The sequence below is a fragment of the Halichoerus grypus genome, chromosome 10, assembly GCF_964656455.1.
Source record: "Halichoerus grypus chromosome 10, mHalGry1.hap1.1, whole genome shotgun sequence".
Lineage (NCBI taxonomy): Eukaryota > Metazoa > Chordata > Mammalia > Carnivora > Phocidae > Halichoerus > Halichoerus grypus.
The window spans coordinates 110,680,899-110,706,506 of NC_135721.1; the positions used below are offsets into that span (position 1 = coordinate 110,680,899).

At 50.7% G+C, this 25,608-nt stretch overlaps 1 protein-coding gene across 1 annotated transcript in view; it reads right to left on the reverse strand.

Annotated features, from left to right (window-relative positions):
- Positions 1-17,180, reverse strand: part of TGM3 (transglutaminase 3) — a 38,999-nt gene extending 21,819 nt beyond the window's left edge. The window contains exons 1-7 of the mRNA XM_036093147.2: positions 17,082-17,180; positions 6,224-6,397; positions 5,595-5,837; positions 4,862-4,980; positions 3,363-3,491; positions 452-629; positions 222-357 (exon numbers count right to left, since the gene is read on the reverse strand). Coding sequence (XP_035949040.2) covers positions 222-357; positions 452-629; positions 3,363-3,491; positions 4,862-4,980; positions 5,595-5,837; positions 6,224-6,397; positions 17,082-17,088 — 986 coding nt within the window. The 5' untranslated portion in view covers positions 17,089-17,180. The remainder of the gene's footprint in view (positions 1-221; positions 358-451; positions 630-3,362; positions 3,492-4,861; positions 4,981-5,594; positions 5,838-6,223; positions 6,398-17,081) is intronic.
- Positions 17,181-25,608: the final 8,428 nt, after the last annotated feature.

The window sequence follows — 25,608 nt, forward strand, 5'->3', positions numbered from 1 at the left end:
AGTGGACTCCCAGACCTCGCAGAGCCCTGGGAAGCATTGTTTTTTGGGTCTTACGAGAGGTCTCATCAGCACTGCCAACATTCCCATTCTAAAGCTTGCGCTCACGTGTTACTTGCCTCCCAGCTCCTGTTTGGACCAGGGTCCCAGGACCTGGGGGACGGGGGGAGGGGGGGAGTAAGAAGCCGCTCAGGTTCGGTGCTCAGAAAGGGTCAGCTACTCACCACACGCTATCACTGCCTTTGTCTATGGGCCTCCCGTAGCGGTCATAGTACACGTCCACACTGAGGTTGCGGTCTGTGTCATGAGCTGAGTTGAAGTTGGTGACCACCCGGGAGGGAATCCCGAAACACCTCAGCACTGCAAGTCAAGGAGCAGTATGAGGACCCGGGCTGCAGCGGAAATGGCACCTTAGGCCCCCCGCCCCCCACGGTTGCCCACCGTGCCCGAGTACCTGTGTTGAGGGTCCCAGCAAAGACCCAGCACTGGCCATATCGGACTGGCCGGAAGCCCCAGTTTTTCCATTGCTTGAGGATCTCCACGCTGCCATTCCAGTTCCGTGGGTCCACGCCACCCCTGTAGTTGCCACTCCAATTCCCAGAGATCAAGCCATTGTCATCATTGCCATTGACCTGAGCAGAGGGAGCCCCAGATCAGCGGAGAGTTCAGGGGACAAGGTGGGGAGATGAGGAGGGAAGCCAGGGAGATGTCAAGTAGATTTTCTGTGTCTGCCTGGGTGATTTGGGGATGATAATTGTAATAATGATCCTCTAGGGGTCTTGAAGAGTTTATTAATTTAAAAGGGTTTTGCTTAATGGGCCACGATCGATTGCCCCTAACCCATCTATCAATCCCGTGAGCAAGCTCACAGGCTAACCTGAGGCTCCGCGGCTTGTCAGGGGCAAGGCAGGGTCCGTAGGCCAGCCTGCTGGTGATTTCTTGCCACGACTCATGGGCTGTCTTTGATGTCTGACTTGGGAGTCCATGTTTTGAAACTCAATTTGGGGATACTGGTCTTCTGAAAAGGTGCCTTTAGAACTTTAGCAGCTAACCTTTTGGAACGCATGAAGATGGAATATTGCTTTTCATTCATTCATTCATTCACTCACTCACTCATTTGTTCAACTGAAGGCCTAATTCTTGTATAAGCAGCACAGGCAGGATGCAGTGTGAGCAGAGCTCCAGATTAGGAATCAGGAGGCCTGAGTTCCGTTGTCTTTTAGAGACACATATTGTAATATTTACAGATGAAATGATATAATGTCTGTGATTTATCGAATACTCTGTAAAGGAGGGGGTCAGCACTGAAACCAGACTGGCCTTGAGAAGGGGACCACAAAAGCTGGTGGTGGGTACCTGGGAGATCGTTTTACTGTTTCCTCTATTTTTGTGAAGGTCTGAGCTTTGCCACAATTAAAAGTTAGAAGAGAAAGAAAGGAGAAACCAGGTTTTAAGCCCAACTTTGCCACTTGTCAGCTGGGTGACAGTGGGCAGGTCAGTTCACCTCTCTGGGCCTTTGTTCTTCACCTTCCTTCCCAAATAGGGAAAGTTAGAAACAAATGGGCTTCCAGGAACCGAGTGTTCAGAGTTTATGAAACTTGGACCAGCATTGATTGACCCCAACCGCCCAGTGAGAGGCCCTGAGCCCCGCTCCCTGTCTTTGTGGGGCTCCACATGTGGCGAGGCCAATGAGAACAGAGTCTGGACACAGAAGGATCCTTGCCCAGCACAGGCCGGGCCAGCCTTCCCCAGCCCCTCTGCGGGAAGGGTGCACTCCTCCCCCCACTTCCAGCAAGGCCTGGGCTATAATCACAGAATCAGGCAAGACGGGCCTTCTCCACAATGGAAGATTACGTAGCCCATCCCATCTCCTGAGTCAGAGGTGCTCCAGCCACCAAAGTGGTAATCAGCAGGGTCATCTCTGGCTGAAAGCTGAGCATTTCAAAGCCCCATCCATACAGGCCGTAATTAGCTCAAGGCAGAGAGCGCAGGGAGGTGCAGCTGAGCAGCTTGGCACTGAGATAACCTGGTTTGTCTCCAGGGTCAGAGTGAGTCAGCAGCTGCTGGAGCCGGCTGGCCTCCCCCACCCTCTCCTGGGCGTATGAGGCTCAGTCTTCCTCAGCCTCGGCCTCGGCTCCATCCCACCTCTCCCAGGCCACTCAATTTCCAAGGGTCAGCCCAGGCCCCACTTCCCTGGTTCTTGCCCGCTGCCTCCGTGGCCCCACATCCTCTGGGCCTCCCCCTCACTCCTTTCCTGCCAGGCCGGTGTCAGCCTCCCTTCTTCAGGAAGCCCTCTGGTTATTCAGCAGTCAGAAGATTGCTCTGAAGTCTAGCAACCTAGCGAGCTCGTTAACTCAGATATGTTAAAAGGAAGGAGACGGAGAAAGGCCTAGGCCATTAACAATAACAAAAAAGTTCGACGCTTCTGGGCCATGAGTTTCAGAGGCTTAAAGTTCAAGAACGCTTCAGCTTTCCGCTTTTTAATTTAGAACTTTTGAGCAGGTGGTGACCATGTTTGGACACTTTCTGAGGGGGGCCTTGTCAACACACTGAGTAGTGAGAGATAGACTCCTCCCGGACCCAGCGTGCGTGCGTGTGCGTGTGTGTGTGACTGTGTGTGCGTGTGCGTGTGTGTGCGTGCGTGTGCGTGTGTGTGCGTGCACGCGCCTGTGTGCGTGCGTGTGTGTGCGCGCGTGTGCGTGCGTGCGCGTGTGCGCGCGTGTGTGTGTGTGCGTGTGTGTTCGGGGAGGGGGCAGGTCTCATGTGGAAGGACTGAGTGACTGCAAGAGGCCCTGGGCAGGCATTTGGAGGACTTGTTCTGGTTTGACTCAGAGGCGCTGTGCTGTGAGCCAGTCCCTTCAGCGGCTCGGGGTTCCCCATCTAGGTGCTGAGGGGGCCAGCCTGCTGCGGCCCAGACTGGCATCTGAACACTCGGCTGTGGAGGGCAGGGATCAAAGCAAAGGAGGTTAATACCTCAGGCTCACTTGGGAACTTACCCTTTTCCCCAGGAGGCCCAGTGATGGAGCAGAGTTTCAGCTTTGTATCCTCCTAGCCTGGGAGACACCAAAAGGGCAAGTTCCCTTATCTTCTGAGAAAGGCCTCAAGATAGAGTGGACAGGGCCCTGAAGCCTGGCAGGCCCGGGTCCAGCTCGGCCTCTGCTGTTCACTCACCAGGGGGTCGGAGGCAAGTGCTTTAATGTAGAGGAGTCTCATGCTCTGTGTGTGCGAAGTGGGATGGTCATAACCACCAACTACATTTTGTGCGGCTTCCATGAGATGACGTACGTAAGGAACACATGTACCTAACCCGTAGTTGAGTTCAATCTACGGTAACAACTGGTTATTATGGTTTTCCTATAACTCACCATTGCACTGAGCACTCGGCCGACGTATTTGGGGTCATTTCTGCGGGCCACATCAGTAGCAGGGTCACGGCGGAAATTCAGGCTGTGATCCAGGATCGAGAGGCAAATGTCCAGAATGCCTTGTTCGAACTGTTCGAAATGGGACCATAGGTGATGGTGAAAGAAATGACATGGAGTGTTGGCTAATTAAGGGTATAGGAGCTAAGCGGCCGAGAACCACAGGAACGACCCGGGGTCTTCCACTCTGTGGCCCCCCGGGACAGAGAGCTCCCGAGGAGTAGCCGCCCAGCCTCTAAGCCGCAAATTCAGCCAGAGCCCTGGCTATCCACCAGGCCCTCTGTCGAGGTCCCTAAACTGAAGGAGACTCCCTCACTCTCGTGGCCTTGGGAGCAAATCTCTTAGCCTGCCTGGTCCTCGATTTCTCCATCTGTATAAATAGGGGATCAGGCCAAGCTCATCTCAAAGTTTCCATCTGACTCCATGGTCTTGAGCATATTATTTAGACTTCTGGGAAACTAATCATAAAGATAAAATATCCCACTGAAAGAAGATTTTGAAGCCATTTTCCCAAAATAAGACTTATTTTTAGTCACTGCTTCTCAAATGGAGAAGGCTCCGCTTTCTCCTGCCTTAGGGTCTTTGCATGTGCTGTTCCTTCTGCCTTTGATGCTTTTCCCCAAGACATCTATTTAATTCCCCTGCCCTCCTTCAGGTTTCTGATGAAAAGTTCTGATTGAAAGAGAGGCTTTTGCAGACCACGCCATCAAAATTAGCCTCCCTTTCACCCTGAGGTGCACTGCATGCCCTTACACATTTTTTTTTTCTTTTTTCTTCTTTCCAATGAAACTTGGCCCAAAAATTCCAACATATAAAATATATAGCTGACTTGCTCTGGTTGACTACAGATCGGGATCTGGAGGCCCATGCTCTGCCCATCCCCTCCTGGATATCCAAGGCACCCCACCCACCCTAATATCTTCATTTATATGCTGGAAAGAAGGAGAGGTGGAGGGAATCCCTGAATGTTTTCTAGGAGCTCTGTGGATTCAGATGGGGGGGTCACAGTAACGAAGGACCAGGAGGCTATGGCTTTGAGAGGCCAAATGCTCCTACCAGGGAAGTTCTGTCGCATTCTTACATGGAATGAATAACAGAAAGTACACTATTATCCCAAGTGGCTCTTCTAGGCCTTATCCTCAACTGTGTATCATGGTACCAATAAAAACCCCATTGTATTGATTTAGTTATATATTTGTTTTGTCCACTAGAGGGTGAGTCCCTCAAAGAGGAAAATGTGTCTTATCTGTCTTCTGGGTGCAGAAGTGTGCAGCTGGGGCCTGGCACATAGTAGGTGGTCAGTAAATGTCTTCTGAATGAGTAAGTGAATGAATAGAAGGGCAGGCAAATAGAGTTGGGAACTTCCACCTCTCTGCAGGGCCAGCCACAGAGCTTCTTGGGTAATAGGAACAGTATCCCCAACCTCCTTATGACCCTTTTACCTGTCCGAAGTTCCAGCCAACCATGCCGATTCGATTCGTGTTCCCCACATAGATGATGCCGGCATCCTCCTGAACGTACTCCTCTCTCTCAGCATGGTTACTCATAAAGACATCATCCTCTGTTTGATACAAAAATCAGATGTCATGAACTAGAATCTTACAGAGGACTATAGAAACCGGTCTTCCTCCCATTCCTGAGGACCGGCTTAGTGGCTGGAGCAAACCATACCTGCAGCCCTTCCCTCAACCTCCACTAAGGAATGAAGCCTTGAACTCTAATGCTTCCAACTCATATTGTGGCAACTATGAACTTGAAGAAGCCGGGATGACCTGAGGGTCTGAAAGTGAGACCCTAGGAATGAAATACTTGCTCCTTCAGGTGGGAAGCTGTCTCCATGCTATGGAATTGTACTGTGGTCACTGTCCCTTATAGTTATACCATATTATGCACTTTGTAAAAGCTCATGAGATCCCCACAATAGCTCCAGAGGAAATAGCAGGGTTTCCATTTAATGGTAAGGAATTTGAAGCTCAGAAGGATAGACTGCCCAGACTTACAGAGCTGGTTAGGTGGCAGAGCTGGACTCAGATCTATGGCTTCTGACTCCTAGCCTCTATGCTCTTTCCATAGCCCACACACTTCCCCTAATCAAACTTGAGCCTGTAAAAATCATCTCCTTTCCATCGGTACTGCTTAGCTGATGGCCGCGAGTGTGGTTGGTTAGGTGCCTACCTGGCAACCAGGGGTTAAAGAGCAATATGAACATCCCAAGTTTCAGACTGAAGTCTCTGCCCTGGGAGGAGATCTCACTGCTCAGTGTGTACCATCCTACAGGTGCACTGGCAGGACTAGAGATGGAGATGGTCAGAATATTGTCCTGTTCAGACACGAGCTGGGCACTCCAGCCCCCACGACTTGTCCCACTGGAGAGTGGAAACACAGCCTTTGTCCCGGCCGACTCTGAGGGGTACGGCCCTGTAAAAGAAGACAGAGAAAAAAAAAAATAAAAGAAGACAGAGGACAATGGGAACCAAGGAGTGCCAGCCAGACTGCGGGGAAAGATCCAATCCTGGTACAACCGCAGGGGCGCTTTGGGGGGACATCATCCACAGAAGTACCACATGATGACACGGGAAGCAACCAGAGAGACCAGGTAGGCCAAATCTCTCTGGACTTGAATAGTAGGACTCTCGGGCTTATAGACAGGCAGGAACTAGCCCAAGGTCACACCAAGTCAACGGCAGGGCTGGGTTGGAGCCCAGCGCCTAGTGACCCCAATGTCACACCACCACCCCTTGGGTGGACAGCCCCAAGGGCTGCTCAGGTGTGTGTGTTTGTGGGGGGGAGTGGTGAGCAGATACCTGTGGAGACGATAAAGCCCAGTCTTTCTCCACTGTCAGGACTTCGGTTCAAGCCCAATGAGAAATTGAAGGATTGGCCTCTCCGCAAGATGAGTTCCTGGCTGGAGAACCTGTCTGTGTGATGTGCCTGCCGGTTGGAGGTCGCCTGCCAGTTAATGGTCTGCGGTTCTAAAGCTGTAAGACAGAGGGGGGACCTGAGGTCCTGGAAGGCAAGGGATGGTGGCGTGGGGGCAATTACCAAAAGGACAGCTTTTGGGTGGGGCTGGTTGGGGAAGAGCCAGACTTCTAGGAAGAAGCACATTAAAATGCAGAGACCTTGACTGAGCATAACAAGCACTTCATAACCTGTTCCCCATGCTGCCCGTCCAGGCAGCTGAACCTCTGCGCACACTATCCCTGAGACTTTCTTCCCCTCCACTTGGTCACCTGTCACTCAGCTTTAAGGCCCCAAGGCCACGTGCTCAGCGTAGCTTCACCCAACCAGCCAGGAGAACCATGCAACCAGTTCTGTGTAAGCACATTCTGTCGCTTCAGCATCATTACTTTGGTGGGGGCGGGGGGATCAGACTGACCCGGGAGGAGGCTGTGTCTCTCAAATCCACCACCCACCAAGGGAAAACTTGCTTGCTTTTTCCCTTTGCACCTTCCCAGACACCAGGTGCTTTTTACCCACTCCAGGATCCAGCAAGTGCTTATTCGTATATTCTTTACTTTCTCTAGCTGTGCACCCCCTGGGTGTGGGATGGGCCTCTTCTGCTGGCTGGTGGGGGCGTGGCATGACACTGAGAAGCATTTCTAGGCCAAGAGATGGGGCAGTCACTGACCTGGAGGGGACTTTCAGAGGCTCACTGGCAAGAGTGGTATATAGGGACCAGTCAAAGCCCCATGAGACCTTTGGATAAGACCCTGGGGACAAATACCTCGAACCTCCCCCTCCCCGGTCCCAGATTCTTCTTATGTGATTGTGGAGCTAAACCGAGAAGGGTTTATGATGGATGCTGTGATGTATAAGGAGGGTAGCCTAGCTCAACCTTCTGAGAAACGTTATTCCTTCAAGTTGCATTTGAGATGTTCTATCATCCTTCTCCTGCAGACCCAACCGGTTTCTGGCTTTATGATGGGAGTGTGGTGACACGTCCCAATGCCGGGCACAATTTTTTTTTTATATGTGTCTGCCTCTCTCCATCAGAATGTGCCTTCTTGATCTTCATATTTTGATGCGTAGCACATTGCTTGATTGTGTTAGGACAAACAGATAGACAAATGGATGAAGGAATAAATGAACAAATAGAGACTCATCATGCAATGACCATCATGACTACAGCTCAAAATTTAGTCCATAAGGAAAGGTGAGTATGGGGCATTCATTCAATAAACATATACAGAGCATTTTTTATTTGTAGGACACTACATCAGGTGTAATGTTGGAGGTGTAAAACTGTATGAAAAGTGGTTTTAACCCTCAAAGAGCTTCAGCCATGGGTAAGACAAGTGGGAATGAATGATGTAATGGGGTAAGTCCACTGTCCAGAGTAAAAGGTGCCTAGGAGATGCAGGCAGAAAAGAATCCCTCTCAGTTGTAGGGATCAGAAAAAGTTTCATTGAAAATGTCGGGTCTTCGGGGCACCTGGGTGGCTCAGTCGTTAAGCGTCTGCCTTCGGCTCAGGTCATGATCCCAGGGTCCTGGGATCGAGTCCCACATCGGGCTCCCTGCTCGGTGGGGAGTCTGCTTCTCCCTCTCCCTCTGCCTCTGCTTGTGTGCTCTCTCTCTCCTTCTCTTTCAAATAAATAAATAAAATCTTTAAAAAAAAAAAAAAGAAAATGTCGGGTCTTGAAGAGAATTTTGTTAGATGCAGAGGCAGCAGCCTGCATCCCAGAAGATTCCTGAGGCAGGGCAAGCAGGTGTGTTGTTTGGCTAGCCCAGTGGCTCTGCACGCAAGAGAAAGGTGAGGTGGCAGAGAGTGGGGCTCTAGGGCAGGCCCGGGGCTGGGGGCTCCCACCCAAGCAGTGGGGGAGATGGGCAAAGGCTCCTCATAGATTCTCTCTCAGGAGAAATGCAGACTGTTTGGGGTGGTGAGCCAAAGACTGCTGCTGGAGAGGGGGTTCAGGAAGTGTTCTTGCCACCCGCTCAGGGTACGAAAGATTCATTCACTCACATCTGCCATTCACTCATTCATTCATTCATTCATTCAACAGAGAAGTATTGAAAGAATAAAGTGATAAGCTTTTGCACAAACTCAGGGAAATGAAAGCATTCATGCAATCAACAAGTATCTATTGAATAAAGGGAGAGCAGAAAGAAGATGAACGTTCCTGTACATAAATACTGAATGACAGCCCAGATCTGAGACACTCTATACACCCCCGTATAACTGGGCAAACACTGAGCTCTATATGGCTTGTATAGAGCTAGCTTGTTAGTTGCTTGGTCTTTCTAGGGCAATGGTCCCATCGTTTTAAACCCGTTTCCTACCAACTTGCTTACTACCTACCGCGCATCCCCGCCAGCTGCGATCTGGTAGAGCTTTACTCTCTGTCTTGTTTTAGAAAAAAGAAGAGCCTTGAGGAACATGTAGCTTCAGATCATATGAGTCTCCAGAGATTCCTCACCCCCCTCCCAAACCCAAAAGGAAGCATGCTTTTCTCCTCCAGGTGCAGCTCGCTACTTTAGACCATGAACTTTTTGAGAGCAGAACGTATGTCCCCAGATAGCCCTCTACCAAGCACAGGGGTAAGGAAAGAGGGGTTCCATGTCTGTAGCTTGCATCTGCCTCCCCTCCTTCTTTGCGCCACCGGGGGTTATGCACTATTTGCTGAGTCCCTAGTAGGGTTCTCCCTTTCATCTCAGAAACCAATGGCTTGTTTGTAGGGAACATGACAAAGAAAAGGCTGAGCTGCAGGTACTTGGCTGCAGAGATCCCGGAAGGAGATGAGGAGCACTGTGCATGCCCCAGGAGGTGAGGCCTCGCTCAGAGTGACTGTGATGGTCATCTCTGCATTTCCTGACCCCAAGCATGAGCCATGGCACAAAGGAGCCAAGCTCCCCATGAGGGCTTGTGGGATACACAAGGCTTCTCTGAGCTGGAAGGTGAGGGGAAGCAGGCCTCACATTTGACATCAGTCTACTGCATGTCAACTGCTGTTAACAATATACAGAGCACTTTGCATACATCACGGCTGGAATCCTTATACAAATTGGAAACTGATGCTCAAGGAGATAAATGTCTTATTTGAGGTCTACCTAGTAACCGGCAGAGCCAGGTTCTGAACCCAGGTCTTACTGGCACTCTCCTGTTGCCGTGGTCCCCAGTTCTCTGCCTGGAAGGGAGACCCATGTAGGACCTTCAGTCTAGAAGTTACCCAGGTGGTGAGGGGACCTCACTATACATTATCCTCCCTGCTGCCGTTTGTATTCTGACAAAGAGGAGAGAGGGAGCATCTGGAAGAGAAGCGTCTTCCAAAAGGGCATTCATTCTACGTGGGAGGTGGATAAAAGGGGAGCAGCCTATCCCTGCATCCCTGAGTGGACCGGTAGGTTGAATGCAAGCTCATAAAGCCTCTGGTGTGGTTTCGGAGAACTTTCCCCTTCCACAGCTGTCCCCTTCAGTCACTGTCCTGTCTCTGAACCCTAGGATTGGCTTTGCCAGCCCCCAAATCAAGGATCTGATGATCCTGTCCGTGGATTTCCTAGTTTCCTTTGCCCCCCCCCACCCCTTGACAGAACATTAATTACAGCCCCCTCTGCCTGAGTATAAGGGAAGGGAAGAGTAGGGAAGGGCAGGGAGAGGGGGAGGACAGGAGAAGTAAGGTTCTTCTCGAGTTTACAACCTCATGGACATTTATGAGGCTCAGAGCTATATTCTGCTCCAGTCTGGAAGGAAGGAAGGGAGGAAGGGAGAGTTGCATGACTCCTACAATTGACTTACGAACATACACTCTTAAAAAACATCAGAGGGAAAGAAACCATGGAGACAGATGATATACTCACACCCTGATTCTGGATGTGAGCACATGGAGGCCCGGAGGGTGGCTTGCCCACAGTGGGACATCTCTGGGACTCTCATCCCAGTGTTCTCATGTTTCCATGCCACCTCCTTGAGTTACTGCTTAACTCCAGGGTCAGGCCTGGGGCAATTTCCCCAATTCTTCTATTCTGAGAATATCAGTGCCACCAGCAGTCCCAACGTGGTAGAGACTACTAAGCGTCTATCTCGATAGTCCCTCGCCCCTTCTTTCTTAGTAATAAAAGGCCCTATATAACTGGGCACTGCATTTTCCAGGCTCCCCTGCAGCTGGCGGGGGGGGGGGCGCGGGGGGGGCGGGTGCTGGTCACGTGAATGAGTTCCGGCCAATGGCCTGTAGGCAGAAGTTATACAGCTGCCAGAAACCTCTTTTTTTCCCCCCTTAATTGAGCTAAAATTCACAGAACATACAATTTACCATTTTAGCCATTTTAAAGTGTACAATTCAGTGGTGTGTAGTACGTTCACCATGTTGGGAAACTATCACCATGGTCTGGTTTCAGATCTGCTCATCATGCCCGTTAGCAGTCATTCCCCATTCCCCCTTGGCAACCACGAACCTGCTTTCTGTTCCCATGGGTTTGCCTATTCTGGACATTTCATATGGAAGGAGTCACACAGCTCTGTGGCCTTCAAGATTGGTTTCTTTCACTTAGCATAATGTTTTCAAGGTTCATCCATGTGACAGCATTTATCAGGAGTTCATTCCTGCTTATGGCTGCATAATATTCTGTTATATGGCTGTAGCCTATTTTGTTTACCCATTCATCCACTGAGAGACATCTGGGTTGTTTCTACCTTTTGGCTCTTGTGAAGAGTGTCGCTAGGAATGTGCTTATGCCAGTATTCGTTTGAATACCTGTTTTTAATTCTTTTGAGGAAACCTCTTTTTAAAAATGGTTGGCAAACCATTAAGAATCTGCTTACCTCCCTCTTTCTTCCATCCTGCTGCCTGGAGTGTGGGTGTGATGTGGACAGAGGCCATCTGAGACCATGCAGGGCCATCCCCTGGGGATGGCAGAACAGGAGCCTGGACAGAGTCAGGCTGCTGCCTTACCCACCCAGAAGGGCCCACATCTAGACCTATTGTTTAAGACAGAAGCAAGCTTCTGTCTTGTTTCTCTAAGCCATTGTTATTTGCGAGTTCACTGTCATTCATAACCAAGCCCAATCCCGTATTTCTGAAATGTAACTCCCACCCACTCATTCTGTGGTCCACGTTTGGCAGAGATAACATGAGAAGCACAGAACAGATTCCCGGTCTCTCAATCTTCATCAGCCTGGCTCTGTAACTGAATCACCGGCCACAGACAGGGGTTGCCCCCCTTGTGTCTGGGGTTTGCACGTGTCCTATTTCCAGGAGGACCGCACCATCCGGTGCCGGCAGGTGGGCCGGCATGATAACTGATACTCCAATGGCTGGGTCTTCCCCACCTGCCCAGACCCTAGTCCCCATCTCCCCTCCCTAGACAGATTTTTATCTTACAGGTTTCTAGAGCTATTTGGGGCTGATAGGTATACTAAAAATCATCTAGCCAAGTGTCTTCAAGCGTTTTGTTAGAAACCACATTAAAAAATTAGAGTGTTTAAATACATGGGTCTATAACAGAATTTCACTGATATTTTCTCTTCTACTTCTTCCTCTTCTTCTTCTTTTTTTTTTGATCGCTGGTCACAATCCACTAAACTGATTTTACAATCTAACGAGTGACAACTGGCAGCTTGAAAAACAGCGATGTAATCCAATATTCCCATACTATAGGAAGAACACTGAACCTCCAAAAGGTTACAGAGTAGTTTGGAAGCAGAGCGTGGCCCAGAAACCAGGTCTGGAATTCTGGTCACTGAGGGGCTGTGAGCCATTCCCAATTCCCCCTCTTCTCCCCGCCGCTCCCCTCCGGGCACCTGGGACCCCTAGCTCCTGGCCAGCCCTGCATTGGCCCCAGGCACACAGGGCTTTCCTCTCAGATCTCAGCTCTCTTGAGCCTGGGGAGTTTCCCTTTGTCCTTCCCCCACGTTCAGACATGTTTGATCCCTGTGCAGCATGGCCGGGGGAGGGGTGGTGGTAGAGTTTCTTGGCACCCAGGTGGTGGGGAAGATGGGGTTCCATTGGCAGCTGAGTGAGAGCCTAGCAAGGTCCCCTGGGGTCATGAGGAATGAACCCTGGACTGTTGTTCTGAAGGGGTGAGGGGCCTCAGGCGAGCTCTCCACATCTCTGAGCGGTGCTCTCTCCATCTGTAGAAGGGCACAGTGAGACCGGAACGTCCTCCCTGGTAGGGTTATTATCGGGATCCCATCACTAGAGCCTGGGCCCCCAGAGGTGAGGGCGGGGAGGACAAATCCCTTATTATTATCGCACACATAATGCCAATAGCAGCAAAGGATAGAGGAGGGTTTGAGCTTCTTTCCTGGCTGCTATTGAGAACCTCAGACGCACTAGGCACGGTGCATCTTACCTGCATTATGTCCCTCAATAGTGACAAAAACCCTACGATGTCATTATCCCCATGTCTCGGATGAGAGATTTGAAAGTCCAGTCAGGTGACGTCACTTGCCAAATAACATGCTCAGGCAGAGCCTGGACCCAAGCCCAGGCTGGAAGCCAGTTTTGCTTGACCACACATGACTCCTAGCTGCTACCCGGTAGCCAATCAAGGGGACTGTGGAGTCAATGACTTGGGCACAGTTCCAGGAAGCTGTCATGGAGAAGGGGCCACCCGTAGCCTACTCCCTGCCTTGATGTTACATGGTCAGGGGGAGGGGAAAGAAGAAGGACTCCGTGGCCCCTTCACTTCCAAAGAGAGGTCAGAAGCTCCTGACCCAGGGGTTCTCCACCCTGGCTGCACATAAGAATCGCCTGCAGAGTGTTCTATTGGCCTGAGCCCCTTCCTAGACTGACTCAATTAGCGTCTCAGGCATAGGTCAGCATTGGTGAGTTTTTTTTTTTTTTTTTTTTTTCTGTTGTTTTAAACTTGCCCGGTGATTCTAATAGGCAGGCGGGACTGAGAATCCCTCCCTTAGGCTTATTCACCATTTAGCACACATCAGCACCCTCTCCTGCCAACTGTCTCGCCTGAGCCACACGGCTGCTCTGGGAGGGAGGTGGGGGGAATCACAGGCTCCTGTTCACGGAGGAGGAAACTAAGCTAAGAGCAGGGAAGGCAGACGCCTTCTGAACCCATCCCTCAGCCACTACGAGAAACCCTGGGGCCTTGTTCCCTCCACTCCTAAGCGATAAGGAAAAGAATTTCCTACTTCGCCTCACACCCCAGGCCGGCATGCGGGCCCTGGGGAGCACGATTGCCCCATGTGTGGAGTGCAGCCCAGCAAGGTGGAGACAGATGGAGAGATTATGGGAGGTGAAGAGAAACAGCACACAGACAAGAACTGGGGACTTGAGAGGGGCTGGTGAGGGGGCCAGAGGGGGAGAGGGTCCTGGGAAGTCCTCCTTGATTAAAAAATGGACTTCATCTCATGGGGTTTTCTTCAGACCCCAAGGCAATGAGAGAAGAGGTTCACGAAAGAAGTTTCCAAGTAATAATAAAATATGTGGCTTGAGCACCTATGAAGCGGATACCAAAAGAGCCCCATTTTATTTTATTTTATTTTAGACTTATTTATTTATTTTGGAGAGATCGAGAGATAGCACGAGTAGGGGGACAGGCAGAGGGAGAGAGAGGATCCTGAAGCAGACGCCCCACTAAGGGCGGAGCCCGACACAGGGCTCGATCCCACGATCCTGAGATCATGACCTGAGCCGAAATCAAGAGTCGGACACTTAACTGCCGGAGCCACCCAGGTGCCCCTAAAGCAGCCCCATTTTAGAGATGCGGAACCTGAGACACGGGGTTAAGTAGCCTGCCCACGGTCACTCAGCTGGTAGGGGCACATCTGTGGATGCGCACGTGTAACCCTGGGGCTGTTCTACCTCCGCAGGGAATCCTAGGCAGCAAAAGTGGAACCCTGGGCAGCCCTCACCGCAGGGGGATGCAGCTGCTGGCCGGTCTGGGTCCAGGGAACAGGGACCAGGGGCTGCCCCAGGCGACAGGAAGCTGGGCGGGGGGGCTGAGCCAGAGAAGGGGCAGCTTATTCTCATTTACCCGCTGAGCCCCTGAGCCCCTGAGCCCCTGAGCCCACAGGGGCGATGTGCCTGCAGAGGGAGCCTAGGTGTCACTCTGGTCCAGGGGGCTGAGACAGGAAGCCAGGGTCCCCCTTCTCGTGAGGCGAGCCCTGCACACTCCTGGGTTTACAGAAGGGGGGCAGGACCCCAGGAGGAATTCCTGGCTGCTTCTATAGCAGAAAGAGCCGCCAGTGTCCCAGCTCCAAGGAAAAATGTGTTGGGGCCGACCCACAGCCCAGAATGGCACGGGTCCTCGGCCGATGGGGCACGAGCCCAGGGAAGCTCTGTGCTCTGCGCGGGAAAGTAGCTGGCAAGAAAAGCTCACCGCCCCAGGGGGACCGAGGGTTAGTCCCCAGAACAGAGGTCCTGGCCGCCCGCAGGTGTGGACCCTGAGGACTCTGCCTCTGACCCAGGGCCCCCAAGTCCTTTGGGGGTGGGGAACAAGGCTCCCCCTCCAGGGTGGGCTCCAGGACGCTGCACCACTTCGTGCAGAGCATGGCCAGCCAGGCCTTCCTCTGCCACCGTCGTCCCCACCACCGTCCCCACCACCGTCCAGGCTCCTCCCTCCAGCGGGAGTGGAATACCTGAGCCCCTGCTGATTCCAACTAGAACCTTAAGTTAGGAGCCGGGCGTGCACCTGGGACCCTGGCTCACACCTGCCAACCCACCCACATTCATTTTCCTGTTCCCTGTGCCTGAAACACTCCTCACCGCACGAGGCTCCTGACCACGCCTAACTCACCATCCGTGACCAAATGCCATCCGCTTCCCAGGGCCTCCCCCAGCCCAAACCCTGGCTGAGCTTAATGTCCTCCTCCCGCCGGCCCCCACAGTGCTGGGTTTGGATTTGCAATGCAGCCTAATGACAGTCCGCCTTGCGGGTCACTTGCCGGTGAACTGGTGTTTCCAAGCACGGTCAGGCTGTGAGCTCACTGAGGGCAGAGACTCCAGCTCCGGTGGCTGGGTCCCCCACTGCACCTGCCGTGCCTCCTTTCCCTGGCTGTCCTATGCGTAAAATTCATTTATTCAAGAAACTTCTTCTGAGCACTGCCTGGCTGAGTGACTTGGTGCTGAGCTAGGAACTGCATGCGTGACAACGTGACAAATCCAAGGGAATGAAGGTATCCACCTGTCTCTCCCCTGCCTTTTGAAAAATTGAATTTTTTTCCTAACTGGCTAGTGTCTACATTCTGTCGTGACCTGAGGACATCTCTGGTTGATTTAGATGTTGAGCTCTTAGAGCTCAGAGTCTCCATGAGTCACGGGCATTGACACGCTGCGTGCGGCTGTGGGGTGGTCTCACAGCGGGCGGGCTATTGGGGGGTCCCTGCAGGGCCTGCGGAGTGATGGCCGTGCGCTCGCCCCCTGGGGTGAGCACATGCTGGGGCCCAGGCTCCCTGCCCCCGGTTTCCTCTCATGGCGAGAGCGGTCAATACCAGAAGGAGCCCGGAGTCTGTCTACTCAGGCCTTGCATCTTGCAAACGGGAACCTGGGGCATGGTGATGTCAAGAAACACAAAGGCAGTTGGGAAGAGAGCTCAAAGGAGAAACCAAGGTCAGTACTGTTTTCCCGCGTCCCAGATGTCACACGTGCTCATCTCTGAGCTCAGCTCTGGTAACAGGACAGAGTGGAAAGGGCACTGTTGGGACCTCATCTGGACTCTGCTCCCAACTTCCTATGTGACCCCGGCAAGCCTGCCCACCTGGAGGAATGGAGATGGCCTAGGTCACGCTGACATCCCCTCGTGCTACAGTGTGTAGGGTCCAGAGCTCTTGTCAGCAAGCCGGCGCGAATGCATGTTCACAGGAGCAAACGGGGGACAGGGGAGGGGCTCGTGTTTGCAGCCACCCTGCCCTGGGCTTTGGGATTACCCATGTAACCAGCATTTGCCTTTTGCATCATGCTGAAGGGTTTCTTTGGCAAACCTTCCCGAGGTCCTAACGACCATTCACGATATTTTACAGGTTTGACTCATGCCCTGTTTGGGTTTGGCGTCCCAGTCAACCCACGAGGCTGAGCACCCCTGACAGGCAATAATTAGCACGCTGCCCGGCAGGGGCACCGACTAACGAGAGCCCAGATCCTCAGCAGTGACCACAGGGCCAAAGAACCTGTACTCCCCGTAGCTCTTTTTCACCCCCTTCCCCGGTGCTGCTCGAAGGGACGGCCTCACGGCACACCTGCTCCTTCTGCCACGGGAGGTTTCAGCTCATCAAGTCACTTTCAAAGAGCCTGCGGTGCTTCCGGATGTGTGGTTTACTTAGGAGCATTCCAGCTGTGCTAATGATTTTTTTTTTAAATCAACTTACATGCTGTCACTCTCGCTCTCCCTTGTAGCGCTGAGATGTGCTTTCCTTTGCCTACGTTCCTGACAGCTGGAACAATTGCACTGAGAAATAGGGGAAGCAGGGCTCAGCCGGCTTGAAAAGGCCAGACGTGTCCATCTGTCTAAGGGACGTGACATCCAGCTGGGTGGAATACCTGGCCATTACTCAGGACTACATTCCAAACATGTCCTACCCCCGGAATCGCGCTGGAGGGATGAGGCAGCCCCTGAGAAAGAGGCGCCCGTGAATACACCATCCTTCAGTACTAAGATCTGGCCTTCAGAGCCCCCCGGGGCAGATGTCCCAAGCCAAACACGGGCCTCTCAGGCTGGCCCGGGAGAAGCTTGGGCTTCCAGCAGGGACCTGGAGGGAAGATGCCATGCACTCACCCGTCATGTTCGCCTTCCTCTGCCTCTTCTGTGGGAATGGCACGGACAGATGGACAGAAGGTGTGGGGAGATGGCTGGGGATGTCCTTACCATTTATAGCAGCCTCTCCTACACACCTAATTAGAATTCTAATGAGGTGGGCGAGGCACCAGGTCATTCCTGTAGTGCCTGTAAACGTTTCCCTTACGACATATTTGTCACCCAATGGAAGGTCATCCTGCTTGTGCAAGACCAGCTTGGGCAGAAGAAGGGAGATAAGAAATGCCAGGGGTTCGCTTTTGTGATTTTTTTTCGAAGATGAACTTCCTGGATTGCAGAGATGAGGAAATGATGTCATGCTTTTCTCAAAGGACCTTGCCCAGAGCTTGGGCTAAGAAGTCCTCTGGGGGGGGGGGGGGGAGGGTCAAATGGATGTTTCTACAGAATCCAGGAGCAGAAAACGGCGCGGTCCTTTCTCCACGTACACAGTGTTGGTGTTTTCTGCTTGCACAGGAGCTAAGAGACGCTCTACACGGCCGGCTCGTTGAGGTTGCGGTGCTGCGGAAAGAGCGCTTGGGTGGGAGCTTGAAGCAGTGGGTTCTGACGCAAGCAGGGCCCTGGGCCATCACTGAACCTCAAAGCCTTGGAAGACCCCCAGTGAACCGGGGGGGGGGTCATTGTGTCCACCCTTCTCCGCTCCCTAAGTGCTGGGAACAATCAAATGAGGTGGTACAAGTGTGAAGTGCACGGATGTGGACTGTAACGGAGTAAATCCAGACCGAGGGGAGACTGTTCTTTCTAAAGAGGCAGCCGGGACAGCCACAGAGCTAGTTGTGGTGACACGGTTTCATCCCGGTTCTGCCCCACGGTCTCTGCAGGAGGGAGGGTAGGTCATGGTCGCTCTCTGAGCCCACGTTCTGCAAGGGTTTAAAAAGGATCGGGGGAGGGGGATGACTCTGACCGTCTGCATTTTGCATTCGCTGGTTTGTCATTTACACATTTTTCAAAAAATCCTAGTGTGGATATTTACAAGTACCAAGGTTTCCCGTGATCGACAAAGGAGTTTAAAAACATCATAATGCTTCAAGGAGTTAGGAGAGAGCAGAGATTGCTCACGGCGTCCCCCAGGGGTAGAGTAAGAATGAAGACCGAGCATCATGATGACAAGATCGGGTCTCTAGGGAGAAGGTGGGAAGACTGGGCCTCGAAGAAGGTGAGACCGGACAGACAGGCGGGATGGAAAAGAGGAATCAGCATCCTCCGTCTGTTCTCTCGGCTCCCACAGCATTTCGTACCTGGTGCACTTTGGGCCCCCGATGACCATATGTGTCTCACTGGGCTGGTTCCTCTGCTTAGGTCTGCCCCCATCCCTAGACTGAGCTCTTGAATATATAGGCTGTGTACTATTCGCGTCTTCTCTGAGCAGAGTGGAGGGCTTGGCGCACAGCAGGAGCCACATATTTTTGAATAAGTGAATCAATCCATCACCATAAACATGGAAATATTAACTACCATCAATTTAGTGCTCCCCGTGGGCAGGTCAAATACTTCACATCTATTACCTTTTTTCATCTTGAGAGCAATCCCATGACATAGGTACTATTATTGCTATCTTGCAGTGGGGAGAAACGGGTGAACTTGAGTCTCTGCAGCTTGGAGATTCACACCCATTTCTGAGCGACTCCAGAGCCTATTTAAAGTCGGCTGGCCAAGTGAGGTGGGAAAGACTGAGTTCTCTGGAGGGTCCAAGTAAGGTGGCACTGTGCCCATGCCAGGCAGAATGCAACCCCCTCTTGGCTCTGGCGGATGACCGAGAAGAGAGCGGAGGGCAGAGGGGTGTATGGCACGGAGTGTTGGGCCCCAATTGTGGGTCTTGGCCCTTGCCATGGCACTGGCCGTGACTCTGAGCAAAGCCCTCCTATGCTGGGTCAGTCCTGTGGAAACCCGTAGAACTGTGTGCATTGTTTTGGCTGAGGGTCTGAAAGTGCGCTATACACTCTTGAGTGTGGCACCAAGAGGGGTTTGTTTATTATTACTTCTGTTGTTGTTGTTGGCTAGGAGCTGAGAAGAATTGGACCCTGGGCATTCCTTTCAGAACAAGTTGCCCTAAGATGTGCTATTTTGGCATGTGGATCGTTTTGAACTGAAAACAATCAAGGCCCACAAGACTCAGGAAGAAACGTTGACCTCCCCCCTTCCCCAACTGCCTAAAATGTTTTTTTAGAGAGGACCTGCTCCAGGAAGGGAGCTGTCACCATAGATAATGGCAGTATGACATGAACCAGGTTCGGTGGACAGGGAGGAGGCCAGCAAGGCCCGTCTGATCCAAGTCCTCCCTTTGTCCCGTCGTTCCTGGATGGCCCAGCCAAGATCTGCTCACCAAACCTTTACCCTTCCTGTTCTTCCCGTGCCTGGCCTTCCTTCCCTCTGAAGCCCCAGACCCTTTAGTCCTTAGCCCAGAATGACATAGATACCTCATTTTGCCTGACTGTCTTTGGAATCTCTCACATTTATGTGAGTTTTCTGCATGGATGTAATTAAATTTGATTTTCTCCTGTTAATCTGTCTCGTATCAATTAATTCGCACACCAGCCAGAAGAACCTTGAGGGGCAGGGGAAGACTTTTCTTCCTCAGTAGTTGGCCTAACTGGCAGAATAGACTTCCCCGGCCAGAGATGCTGCAGAGGAGAGATCCTAGGACGAACCGCCAGCAGAGGTAAGAATTCCTACCCTGTCAGCAGCCCGGACTCTCTTTCTGCGGGGTTTGGTGGAGCCAAAGTGGAGAGAGTCCTTTTTCTCTCTCTAAATTGAGATGAGCAGGAAATAAATGTTTGTGGAAGTAGTTCCTTGGGTTTAGTGACTCTCGTAAATTTGGGTTTTATGGATCCATTTCCTCTCAGAAAGAGTCACTGCTTTTCTCTGTCTGTGTCTTTCGTGTCATTTGTCGTAAGAAGGAAGAACTATAGGGTATGAACGCAGGTGTAGGTCCTCTAAGTCTGCAGCTGGAGCGGCCTTACAGACTCGGGGAGCTCATGGTTCTCACCAGACCAGCGTCTGTTTAGACAGACGTGCCGTGGGTCAACATGCACATGAGGTAAAGGCTGTTGCTAAGGGACATCTTGGAAGCCAAAGTCACAAAATTGGTGGGCACAGATGGAGCACTTATGAGCTGTTAGAGCACTTGCCACCTAGCCCCGAGACTCCCTTGTTCGGATAAGTGGGCCACAGAATGCGTTACGGGGACACTAGGTCACCTGACAACCTCAAGGACACTTCCGTGGGTCCAGGTGCTCTGTAAGACAACACACAGTCCCCCACCCCACAGCGCATGCCTCCGAGGGACTGAAGGCTTAGCTAAAGCTGTTAATGTGCATATTAAAAAAAACTGGGTGAGGTTTTTCCTTTCATCTTGTTCTGGGTTCTGAGAGCTTCACTTTATGACCAGCAAGGATACTCTCTCTGGTCTCCATCATCAAGAGGAGCACTTCCTAAAAGTGGAAGAGGCTGGTGCTCCAAGATCTCCTCTTTGCCCAGCTGTGCCAGCTCTCAGGGGGGAAAAAAAGACTTTAGGGGCGCCCGGCTGGTTCCGTCGATAGAGCATAAGACTCCTGATCTCGGCATTATGAGTTCGAGCCCCACGTTGGGTGTAGAGATGACTTAAAAATAAAAGCTTAAAAAAAAAAAAAGACTTTAAAGCCACAATTCTTGCTTTTGAAACCTGAATCTTTGGAAAGGCAAAAGCGTGACTCTGAGAGAATGCAAAGCCCATTCCCTATCTGTCTCCAGACAATTGCAGATGTTGCAAGAACCTAGAACATTAAAAGAAAAATTGTGCTGGACTTAAGAAAAAAGGAGAGTTTGGGGCACCTGGGTGGCTCAGTCATTAAGCGTCTGCCTTCAGCTCAGGTCGTGGTCCCAGGGTCCTGGGATCGAGTCCTGCTTCGGGCTCCCTGCTCAGCGGGAAGCCTGCTTCTCCCTCTCCCACTCCCCCTGCTTGTGTTCCCTCTCTCGCTGTCTCTTTCTCTGTCAAATAAATAAAATCTTTAAAAAAAAAAAAAGAAAAGAAAAAAGAAAAAAGGAGAGTTTAAGAAGCAATTTCCCTAAACTGCATCACCCTCAGAAAGTTCATTTCTTCTCCTCCTCAATTTCCCCTCAAATGACAGGTCAGCTGAACTTCAGCCACACCCCAGAGCCCACCATTAAGCCTAAAATAGAGGATGGGGAACAAGATTTTTTTTTTTTTTTAAGATTTTATTTATTTATTTGAGAGAGAGAAAGCATGAGAGAGGGGAGGGTCAGAGGGAGAAGCAGACTCCCTGCCGAGCAGGGAGCCCGATGCAGGACTCGATCCGGGGACTCCAGGATCATGACCTGAGCCGAAGGCAGTTGCTTAACCAACTGAGCCACCCAGGCGCCCCGGGAACAAGATTTCTTAATAGACACTGGTGTGATTTTCTCCGTCATCTGCTCAGAAGATTTCCCTCCAGCCGTCCCCTCCGATTCCATCCAGGTTGTCCGAGTCTCCGGGCAGCACGTTTCATTGCCCACATCCCAGACTGCCCCAATATCTTAGGCTCTCTTAACACCATTCGTGCCTTTCTAGTTTCTTTTTTTTTTTTTTAATTTTATTTATTTGACACAGAGAGAGAAAGCCCAAGCAGGGGGAGCGGCAGAGGGGGAGGGAGAAGCAGACTCCCTGCTGAGCAGGGAGCCCGACGTGGGGCTCGAACCCAGGACCCTGAGATCATGACCTGAGCCAACTGAGCCACCCAGGCGCCCCTTGCCTTGCTAGTTTCAAACTGCTCACCAGCAAGCCTTTTTGGTAGAGATGTGTTATGTAAATTTAATGCCACTTTAAAATGTAGTGAAAAGGGCATTTTTAGCTCCCTTCCCTCAGACCAAGCCCCAAATCTCCTACTTCCTTTGCTAGAAACTAATTCTGATTTTAATTCCTCTGAAAATGTCTTTTTTTTTTTAAATTTTATTTATTTATTTGAGAGGGAGAAAGAGCATGAGCAGGGGGAGAGGGGGCAGGAGGAGAAGCAGGCTTCCCGCTGAGTGCAGAGCCCAACGTGGGTCTCAATCCCAGGACCCTGAGATCATGACCTGAGCTGAAGTCAGACACTTAACTGACTGAGCCACCCAGGCGCCCCTCAAGAGGATGTGTTTAAAAGACGTTCTAATTAGTCCCTGGGCTACACACGCAAATGGAGTTGGATTGAGTGCCAAGCCTGTGTGCATTGCATTAACTTGGAGAAGGAAAAAACGGATTCCATCAGTAGCTCAATGTGGGTTTCTACCACCATAGATAAGTAGAGCGTCCCTATGAAATCTTTTGCAAGCCAAAGGGGCAGAAAACGAAGAAAGCAATCGCTATCAGTTTATGTGGAAAAATATTTTTGAGTGTTCCCAGACCCCAAGTTAACCTCTCTTTAGCTTTGATGATACCTTAGGACACATCTTGCTAACAGATGCACAGAATAAATCAAGACAAAGCACGGATGCTCACAGACACACTTCGAAGCTATGGTGTCTTGATGCTGAGATGCTTTGTGCAGGTCCCTGGGAAGGAGCTGGGCGGGGCCGCTCTCAGCGCTGGGGGCGCGTGCGGCCTCTACAAGGGCTCACTGCGCAACAAACGCTGAATGCTATTTTTGCTTCTCGCCTTTTTTCTGTAAAAACGAACATCCTCTTGGGATTTCTTTCAGTTAGCGAAAGCAGGGAGCAATGTAGGTCTTTCATAAACGCCAAGTGGTGTAACGCAGACTTTTGAAAAGCGGGGGCCGCTTGGATCCCCTGTCCAGCCCGGCCGAGTGAGGAGTTGAATCCATAATAGACTTTCTCTTGTAACAGGGTGTACTTTTCCTTACTTCTTCACCCTGGAACACTCCAATCTTGCCAGTAAAGAAAGAAGGTAAATTTGACTGAGACTGGAATCAGATCGATTTGTGCAAGACCTAAGGGCCATAAACCTTTGTTCTTCCTCTGCATCCTGTAGTCCCAGATCTGGCTATTATTCTTAGTTCGATTCCTGCTGAGGCAGCCTGGTTTATAGTAATTGATCTCTGCTCAGCTTCCTTTTCTATCCCATTGCACCCTGACTCACAAATTTCTTTTTGCATCTACATTCAGAGGGAAACAATTAACACGGACTCGCATACTTCAGGAATATTGTGAGTCTCCTTCAGTATTTTCCAAGTACTTAAAGCAGACTTGGATTCTATAGCCTTTACCCAAGGCTCCATGCTTGTTCATTCTGTTTGATCACTTTGTGATCAAACTAAGCTCTTACAGACCCTCATTCTGCTAAAGGCACTAGCTGAACCAGGCCAGAGGGTGTCCGGTCCCAACTTCAATGGGTGCAAACAACTATTACCTACTTAGGACATGAGATAATCTTGGGGCATTTGAAAGCTCACCCTAAAATGCCTTGAGTCAATTTTGTCCATCTCTTTTCCCAAAACGAGAAAGCAGTTACATAAATTTTTAGGGGCAGCTGGCTATTGCTGCCCGTGGATCCCTAATTTTGCAACCCTTGCTAAACGTCTGTATGCCCTTCTCCTAGATACCATATACCCTGGCCCTCGGAGACATGGACGTCTTTCAAAGCCTTGGAACCAACCTGTCAGCACCCCCAGCTCTTGGCTTGCCAACTTTTAACAAATCTTTTCACTTATACTGCCATAAAAATCGTGGGATTCCTACTGGCATTTTAGGACAATCCTGTGCCTCTCAGATATATCTTATGGCATATTTCTCGTGCCAGTTAGACCTTGCGGCATCAGGGACGGTCCCACGCTTGCATGCAGTAGTGGCTTCTGCCAATGTGATTGACAAATCCAATGCACTTACATTAGGTTTCCACATCCATCTCTGTGATCCCCATGCGGTGTCTGCTCTCTTAAAAGTTCATAAAACCCAGCACCTCTCTACACAGTGACAGACCCCTTGTGAACAAGCCCTTGACTAACCCTTCCATCATCTTAGATGGTTGTCACACTTGAAATCCAGCTACCTTACTGCCCCCCGATGATGGAGAGCCCACTCTATTCCCCATGATTGCCTTACGAGTATAGAAATGGCCTCAAAGCCACAAGAGGATCTCTCAGACATCCCCTGAAACACCCAGACTGACTTCTATTTTGTGATGGCTCCTAGAAATGGTATTTCTGGAGAAACATAATAACTGGGTATGCGATAGTTTCCCCACGTGAACAGTGGAGGCATATTCTTTGCCCATTAAAATCAGCCCACGCGGCTGAACGCCTAGCTCTTACTAGAGCTTGCACGTTGGCAGGAGGGAAAACTGTCACTATTCACGCAGCCTGCAAACATGCTTTTGGAGGCTGCCATGCTATTGGCACACCTTTGCTGGTACTCCAGTTGCTAATGGGCATATAACTGTTGGCCTATTACAAGCTATTCACCTCCCTTCTAAAGTCACTGTGGTTCATTTGTTCATTGTTCCCAAATTAAGGAAACGGATGCTACATCTTTAGGAAGGGATAGGACTAACAGAGCTGCTAAATATGCAGCCCCAAATGGACCCCCTTATCTTCTCTCCACCCAATTTGCAAACCTGCCTTTGTCCTTGACAGATATGATTAACTTGCAGGCAGATGCCCCACAATCTGAAAAAGACAGTAGCATACAAATGGGTGCCAAACAATCATTAGATGGATTATATATTTATCAGGCCAAATGGACTTCCTATAGCCCTCCCCCCGCTTTTTGTTTAACCCTTTGGCTTGTACTTTTCTTCCACCAAATGGGACATATGGGCTGGTAGGGGATAGTTAAGGAACTAAAATCCAATTGGTTTTGCCTTGGCATCCACAAAATTCCTGACCAAATGATTTTCCTGTGTACTACTTGTGAATCTCACCAAATTTCTGGAAGAAATCGATATGCCCCAGGAAGTCCTCCTAGGCCCGTGCTGCCCTTTGCGGTACTTCTGATGGATTTTGTACATTTGCCCCCAGCCTTGGGCTATTCTCACTGTTCGGTTATTCTCTTCACATTTAGCAGATGGACTGATGCCATCTGACTAGACCAGCTCGTGCCACAACAGTGGTAAAGAAATTAATAATTGAGATTGTTTCTCATTTTGGCATCCCTTTAGGGACTGAATCAGATCAAGGAACTCATTTTACAGCAGAGATAAACCACTTGCTTGCAAAGACTCTGGGGTACTCATTAAGATTTCATACCCTGTATCATCCTCGATCATCAGGGTAAGTGGAACATGACAATCTAGACAGAGAAAGGACTTCAGGAAACATCTATCAAGAAACCAGACTTAAATGTCCAGAAGCATTGTCCTTGGCTCTTATAAAGATCCAGAATACTCCAAAGAGGGGACATGGATCAACTCCTTTTGAAGTAGCATTTGGGTACCCAATGCCTACCGAATGGGCATCTCTCAAACTTCTGTGGGTTAAGTGAACATTACAGGGACTGAAGTGAACAATTTAATGCCATGACTAGCTATCTGGGGGAACTAACTAGTATACTAGAAGCATATCACCAACAGGTAAAAGAAGCATGG